At 34.2% G+C, this 8,248-nt stretch overlaps 1 protein-coding gene across 1 annotated transcript in view; it reads left to right on the top strand.

Annotated features, from left to right (window-relative positions):
* Positions 1 to 687: 687 nt before the first annotated feature.
* The window catches only part of egf (epidermal growth factor), a 29,539-nt gene continuing 21,978 nt past the window's right edge, over positions 688 to 8,248 (top strand). The window contains exons 1-3 of the mRNA XM_048177040.1: positions 688 to 1,560; positions 6,198 to 6,397; positions 6,510 to 6,691. Coding sequence (XP_048032997.1) covers positions 1,419 to 1,560; positions 6,198 to 6,397; positions 6,510 to 6,691 — 524 coding nt within the window. The 5' untranslated portion in view covers positions 688 to 1,418. The remainder of the gene's footprint in view (positions 1,561 to 6,197; positions 6,398 to 6,509; positions 6,692 to 8,248) is intronic.

The raw sequence follows: 8,248 nt of genomic DNA, 5'->3' as shown, positions 1-8,248 counted from the left end.
TTCGAAAGATGATATGCACAATTTAGTATATGCCTACATTTCCATTCTACACAACTATCATAGCAAGGATGGATTAAATTGATAAAAGAAAATGACATTAAATGCATTTACATTGTTACAAAAGTCTATTTCAAATTCTATTCATCAAAAAATCCTGAAATGGTATTTCAGTTAAACAGTTTCCAACAATGATAATAATAAGACAGCAATAAGATAGTAATGATGTTCCTTCAGAGCAACAAATCATCATATTAGAATGATTTCTGAAGGATCATGTGACACTGAAGACTGGATTGAAGATGCTGAAAATTCAGCTTTGCCATCACAGGAATAAATTACATTTGAAAATATATTCAAATAGATACTGTATTTTTGATCAAATAAATGCAGCCTTGATGTGCATAAGGTACTTCTTGCAAAAAAAAAAAACATTTAAAAAAGCTATAATGTAAATGTAAAATCATTACATAAATTCATTAATATTGATCTCTAGTTACGTGATCAGAAAAGCATTATTATCTTTTTCAGTACTAGTCTATCTCTATCAGGTTTAAATGTCAGTTCAATTAGTTAGTGAATTTTGTCCTGCGTGACGTCATACCAGGTCCTGTGAGCGTGTATCAGAGCGGACATTGTGCTGCATTTCCTGTCCTGCTTAAGTAGAACAGAGCAGCTGTTGTCCCTGTACCTGCCGCATATTTCCCAGAGCAGTGCCTCTAATTCCTGTGACAATATGACAGTTATTCGTATAATAAGATTGCGTGTAGCGGCATTTGCAAGCTCCGCCCCCATCGCCAACCCCTGTGATTCTTCATTCTGGGGGCCAGACAGACACAACACATTAGTTTAATGGTTTTTGTGTGTGTGTGTGTGTGTGTGTGTGAGGGAGCATCCCATTACTCATGAGCAGCACAAAAAGGTGTGTCCACTCCTACTAAATCACATGCTTCAACTGAGAAAGGCCAGGAGGTGAACTCAGGGTGACTTGTATTACTCTTTTAAGTTGTAGAAGTGCAGTTTTTGTGTTGCTTGAGTTCCCTTACATCAGGGAAAACCCTCTTCTGAGCACTTGCTGGTCTCACCATGTGTCAAATTTACCATGGGACTGTCAGGAATTTCATACATTGCTTCCAAAACAGCTAGAGAGCAGGAGGACCGGAGAGATTGAGGCTCTGTGTGTATGTGTGTGCCTGACACAAATCTGGCCGGCATACAGGACTCTCAATTTCAACCAGCTCTGTGCCAAAAGGACACCTCTGGGACATAGATGCACTTTTTGGAGTCTTTTCTCCCAGGTTGTCATTTAGTTGAAGCTGGTTGGCTGTGTGTGTAAGATGTGTGGGGGTTACGGCTGCATGCTGTGGTGCAGTGATCGAGGAAATACCTAAGAGGAGAGCCCTGTAGAAACAGATAGGATTATGTTCTGGAGGACGATAGCGGCCACCTTTCACTTGTGGTTCTGGATGGTGAGTTTGGGCCCTGCTAGAGCTTCAGGACCTGCTGAAGGAGCATTATGCTGGGGTGGACGACCCTGGGCTGCTGGGAACTTCAGCTGTGTGGGTAAGTGCATCATGTGTTCATTGAAGTTTTGAATGTGAGATTGTATCATGAACAGGTTATGCATTATAGACACTTTCGCATATGAGTACTTATTATGGAAATAATTACTTTAAAAAGACTATACATAAGTGTGAACTGAATGTAATGTTTTCGGACACTTGATTGCTTGTTATTTACAATAAAATTAAAATGTATTATAGTTTGAATTTATATGAAATTAGTTGAACTATTAGTTGGTTAAACTGTATACTGACAAATATATTGACAAGCATTTATGATAAACTACAGTTAACACAATACAGTTACAATTATTAAGTACTTTAATAATATGTGCTTTAGTTAGTCAACACATCAAAATATGGGTACTTACAATACAATAATTTCAAACGTCCATTAACTACAAATGACACTTTATTACAAAGAGCACTTTTACTGAAGTGTAGTAAGAAACAGCCATGAAAGTGTACTCTCTTTAAGTACACTTAAGTGACCTTTTATTTCATATTATCTCTATTTTGTATTTATTTGCACGTTTTTCAGCTAATTTTTTTTCATACAAATGGTCTCAAAAGACTTGAAATAAAGCTTTTTATGGCACTTTAATTGTGGTCACCAGCCGTTGGGAAAAAAAAGTTCCTTAAACTGCTAAGAATGAAAGTTATGAATGACATAGGGATGAGTAAATGATGACTTGTAATTTATTTCATATTTAAAAGGGTGGCCATTACATGTCTATGAAGAGATAAAATCTTATTTGGAAACAAATAATTTTAGGAAACACTAAATCATAAGGGTTTTTGGACACATTTCCCAGTTTTTTTTGCTGCAGTGAGAAAATAACTTGACCCTCCCTTCATGAATCATAAAATTTACTGTATACACGTCTGTTAAATATCTATTAAATCAGAGTTTATCCTTAATATAAAGGAAAAACTCCCTCACTTTGCTTGATGTGTTTGACTAGAACATCAGAATTCAGTTGCTTTAATATACTCATCTAAATGTTGTAAATTAGTGGCTATTGATTGTAACCAAAACATAATCTTTTTCTGTTATTTGTCTCTACATATCCTAGCAACATGGCTGAATGTTTGTGAAATCCACTCAAACAAGTTTGAAGGCCTCCACTGTGGTGTGTTGCTAGGATACAGATGCTTTATTTCTACAGGCATCTGTGAGATAGATGTGAACCTCTCCCCATTAAAGCATGAAAAGACCTGTCACAAAGCAACATTAATTCACATTCTGAATGACATTATTGGTGCTAATGTGGGTAGGGAATAAAAAGAAAACAATTAGCAATTTTATGACCAACAAAGAATGTATTTGTTAGCCGACAGGCCTCATTTATCAAAAAGCTTAATTTTAGGGTCACACCATAAGGTTTCAGGGAGGTTTCATGTTTAAGTTATTTCATTTCATTTAGTCAATACAGACACTAACATACAATCAAATCAACATAAGTCTTCTTCCTCACAGCTTGCAGCTTACTAATTCAAAGTTAGGAAATCTTTTAACAGAAAATGAAAACTTTTTGATCTTTACAGACCACAGTTAAATCAGGTTATTAACTTGTGAGACAATATTTAACCCTTCAAAGTAGTACTATAGTAAGAATTGAATTTCTGCTGAAATTTGTCTATATTATTTACTTAGACCCACTATATTATTTAAACAAATAAATATGTTCATGACTCTAGACTGTAAAAAATATCCCAGTAAAATTTACGGTAAAAAAACGGCAGCTGTGGTTGCCAGAACTTTACCGTAAAAAATACAGTAGCAACGTAAAAAAAATCTGTTAAATTCACGGTAAAATAACATATTTCATTAACTGATATAATGTTAATTTACCAACCTAATGAAGTACTACGTTTTATTGCAGAACATTGTAGGCTAACACATCTGAAAATATGTTACATATACTGTATATATATGATATAATATACTGCTCTGTAATATATATATATATATATATATATATATATATATATATATGTATGTATATGTATATCAAGGCTGTAACCATGTCTTGAACATTTCTATTGTTGTTTTTTAATTAATTAAAGGATTAAAACGGATTAAAAGATTAAAATAAGTTCTAGTCTAATTATAGCTTAGTTGTGAAGTAATCCATTTAAACTATTTGCAAATAATATTTTATTTAAAAATATGCACACATTCACTCATGTTTGTATGTCTAATATGTCTAATATGTAAAAAACGTCTCTTGTGTCATCACATGAATGACATCATTTAAATGATAGAATATTTTCAATTCAAAATGGAGAAATTTCATAAAAAAGTTGAGTATCAGTTCAGTTTGCATCACTGTATGTTACTGTGGATCGTTAAACATATCCATCGTAAAACTGTTGTCAAATATTAAATCTTCAGCTACTTATATCTTACCACGCACACACTCTTTCACTGTAAAAACTAAAATAGTTGCGTTGGAATTCACACTCATCTTAAGTGAATTGTAAGCCCCCCCTTTTTTGATCAATTTGGCCATTTCCAATTATTGGGGGGACTTGACCCCCCCCAATGCATAGTGGCTATGGCCTTGATATATATATATATATATATCACAAATCACACATTTTCTGTAATTAATAGCGATTATCACAGTATATTTTTAATATTTATTTAATGACATCTTTTTACTAAGCACGATGAATCTCTGTAATGATTCATACTGATGTCTCTATCCCCCCCCCCCCCCTTTCAAAGGCAATATAAATAATTTTAGTACACTTAAAACAATCTTCATATAGACCCTTTATAATAAATGTCACATTTAGCTGTGCCTTTAATATATCAGGGCTCAACACTAAGGTTATTTTTACCTGCCCTGCTAAAATGCACACAAAAAAGTTGATTTCATTGTTTTTGAACCATTTAACCTTGCAAACAGCTTCAAGATTTTCAGGTAGGACTAACAGGAAATTGAATAATCAAACACTGCATAGTCTTCACTGAATAAATTATAAATTTAGAGAACTCAAGCTTGCGCTCTGAAGCAGCTATCTGTGCGCGTGTTTGTTCACGGAGAGACATTTCACAGACAATGTGATCATATACTGTAGTGCAACCAAAGAATGACAGAAAAAAACGGATGCTGCGTTAAACTGAAAAACATAAAAAATAAAAAATTGCATGTGTTAAAGTTGCCCTAGATTCAAAATTTGAATTTACCTCGGCATAGTTGAATAACAAGAGTTCAGTACATGGAAAAGACATACATTGAGTTTCAAACTCCATTGTTTTCTCTTTCTTATGTAAATCTCATTTGTTTAAAAGACTTCCGGAAAACACGCAGATCTAAACATAACACCGACTGTTGCGTAACAGTCGGGGTGTACGCCCCAATATTTGCATATGCCAGCCCATGTTCCCAACATTATGAAAGGCATTAGACAAGGGCAGCCAGTAACGTCTGGATCTGCACAGGTGAATCAACAGACTAGGTAAGCAAGAACAACAGCGAAAAATGGCAGATGGAGCAATAATAACTGACATGATCCATGATAGCATGATATTTTTAGTGATATTTGTAAATTGTCTATCTAAATGTTTCCTTAGCATGTTGCTAATGTACTGTTAAATGAAGTTAAGGGTTAAAGTTACCATCGTTTCTTACTGAATTCACGGAGACAAGAGCCGTCTCTATTTTCATTTTTAAACACTTGCAGTCTGTATAATTCATAAACACATCTTCATTCTTTATAAATCTCTCCAACAGTGTAGCATTAGCCGTTAGCCACGGAGCACAGCCTCAAACTCATAGAGAATCAAATATAAACATCAAAATAAATACTTTACTCACATAATTCGAAGCATGCATACAGTATGCATGACGAACATCTTGTAAAGATCCATTTGAGGGTTATATTAACTGTGTGAACTTTGTAAATGTGCTGTAATATAGTCGAGAGCTCCTGTGGCAGGGAGCACGCGAATTAAAGGAGCGGCGCGCTGAAAAAATCAGTGCATAGTTAATGATGCCCCAAAATAGGCAATTAAAAAAATTTATTTAAAAAAATCTATGGGGTATTTTGAGCTGAAACTTCACAGACACATTCAGGGGACACCTTAGACTTATATTACACCTTGTGAAAAAGCATTCTTGGGCACCTTTAAATGTGTTAATTTTGACAGCAGGAGTCCTTTTCGTGAGGATTAACCAAGTCTACATCCTTTATTGTTTCTGGACCTTCTGGACCAACATTCCTACCAACCAATCAGAGCCCTGACCTCAACCTCTTACCCTGCCCCAAACATCAGAGGGCTGTGATTGGCTGATAGAAATGGTGTCCCAGGAAAAACAAAGATCTGTAAGCATATCCCGCTTTTGTAAATCATGTTTTACCATTATTGCCAAATTGCTTCTTATTAGTCAACAATATTGATATTGTAAATATATTATTTGTGGCCATGCTGTTTAATTTAAGATTGGATTTAGTATTAGTTTGATTTGAATTGAGTTTTGAACAGGAAAATAAGATGTGTACACAAACTTGTTAAAATGGTTAACTTCAAATGAGAATCAAATTAGAGATGATGTCTGTGTTCACTGCTTTCAGTCTGTATCGTTTTGATTAGGTTTGTCAGAGCTTGTATTTGTGTCTTCAAAGATCCTGAGCCTTATCTGTTACTTGGCCTTGGAAATGGCATCCAGAGGATGAACCTTGATGGTGGGGACCAGAGAAGGATCGCATCTAGGGTGGGAAGGTCTATCTTGTTAGACTTCCATTTAAGTGAGGGGACAATGTTTTGGGCTGACACACATGCAGGACAAATCAACAGGGCAGGACTGGATGGAACAGGCAGACAGGTATTTGATTTTTTACATATACAGTAAAAATACTATAAATACAGTATTTTCATTTTAAATGTCAACAGTGATTGTTTGTAGCCTGTTCCAAGCCTTTGGTTTATTCTTTCAGAAACTTCTCTTATCAGTGAAAAGAATCACAGGTCTGGCTGTGAACTGGATTGAAAACTCAGTCCTCTGGAGCAATGCAGATAAAGGAACGATACACAGAATGGACACAGATGGGAGGAATGAAAAGACTGTCTTGAGAGACCTTTCTCAGCCCAAAAGTGTTGTTGTTGATCCAAATGAGAGGTAAAAATATGTATAATACAAAACTATACAGTCATTCGTGGAAAAGAAAAATGCAAGAATTGGAATAATTTACTCATTTCAGATTGATCTTTCCAAATTAAAATGCACAATATTAGTAACAATAGCATTAAATACATTTTTTATTTTTAAACAAATATTTAAAAATATTTTATTTTGTACTTGAAAAAAAAAAGGGGGGCATAAACATCAATGGCAATAAAGTTGTTAGCATATTGAGCTTGTGGAGCAATAGGTCAGACCTGTTACCCACAACAACATGTTTTACATTTTTTACTCTGTTCTCTCAGTAGTGTGACTCTCGGGGAGAGCGAGGATGACTAAAGACTTTGTCATTTTCACAGTTCTTTTCTGGACTGTGTTGCTCAAATCCTAGTTTGCTTGCTAGCTATAAATGCTGGAGCATTCAGACATTCACATTCTTTCGAACATGGCTGGCACATAGGTGCAGTTTTAACAGGGTGTCTCCAACAGCATTCTACAGATGCACACTGACCTCACTTCTCAGTCAAAGGACTAGTCTGAAGAGATAATCAAGTGTTAATAAAGCAACCATTTTGGTTTGAATATATTATTTGATATTCATATTTTTTTTTTTGATATTCGGACTTCAGTATTTGCATTGATGCACAATGGATCATTTAATTTATATATTAAAACTTAAAAATACTGTTTATATAATATTTATATTATATATTATATGTAATATTTATATATTAAGGATGCACCAATATAAATGTCTGATATGCAGAAACTTTTTTTCATGTTATGGCTTATATTAAATTTTTTTGTGATTTTAAGTGACATTATGCATCACAACATTATAATGTACAGAAAAAAATGGATATTCATTTAGAGATTTTTTAAAGATTACATTTAACAGTAACATTATGTGAGTGTGACTGCAAACTAAATCTAAATAATAGAGGTAATGAGCATGTTCAATTAAATATACAATTTACACTGATATAATATTAATATATTCAGCCGATAAGTGATATGGTAGCAATTAGGACTGTCATGTGATTAAAGTTTTTAATCGAATTAATTACACTATGTGTGGATTAATTAATCTAATTAGTCACAAATTAATTGCACATCAAATTTGGCTGTCAAATTACCCCCAAAAGATAACTTAAAAATATTATTGTGTTAAAGGATTAGTCCACTTTTAAATACACTTTTCCTGATAAATTTACTCACCCCCATGTCATCCAAGATGTTCATGTCTTTCTTTCGTCAGTCGAAAAGAAATGAAGGTTTTTGAGGAAAACATTCCAGGATTTTTCTCCTTACAGTGGATTTCAATGGCTACCAACAGATTGAAGGTCAAAATTACAGTTTCAGTGCAGCTTCAAGGGCTTTAAACGATACCAGACGAGAAATAAGGGTCTTATCTAGCGAATCGATCGGTCATTTTCGAAAAAAATACAACCGTTTATGCTTTATAAACAAAATATCGCCTTGAACGTACTTTCCGCTTCCGCATTCTTCATAACGCTTACGCTGAATGTCCTACGCCTTCCCTATTCTACTTAC

This window comes from Megalobrama amblycephala, linkage group LG23 (assembly GCF_018812025.1).
Source record: "Megalobrama amblycephala isolate DHTTF-2021 linkage group LG23, ASM1881202v1, whole genome shotgun sequence".
Lineage (NCBI taxonomy): Eukaryota > Metazoa > Chordata > Actinopteri > Cypriniformes > Xenocyprididae > Megalobrama > Megalobrama amblycephala.
The sequence above is the reverse complement of the archived record's forward strand: the minus strand, read 5'-3'. Positions and strand labels throughout refer to the sequence as shown.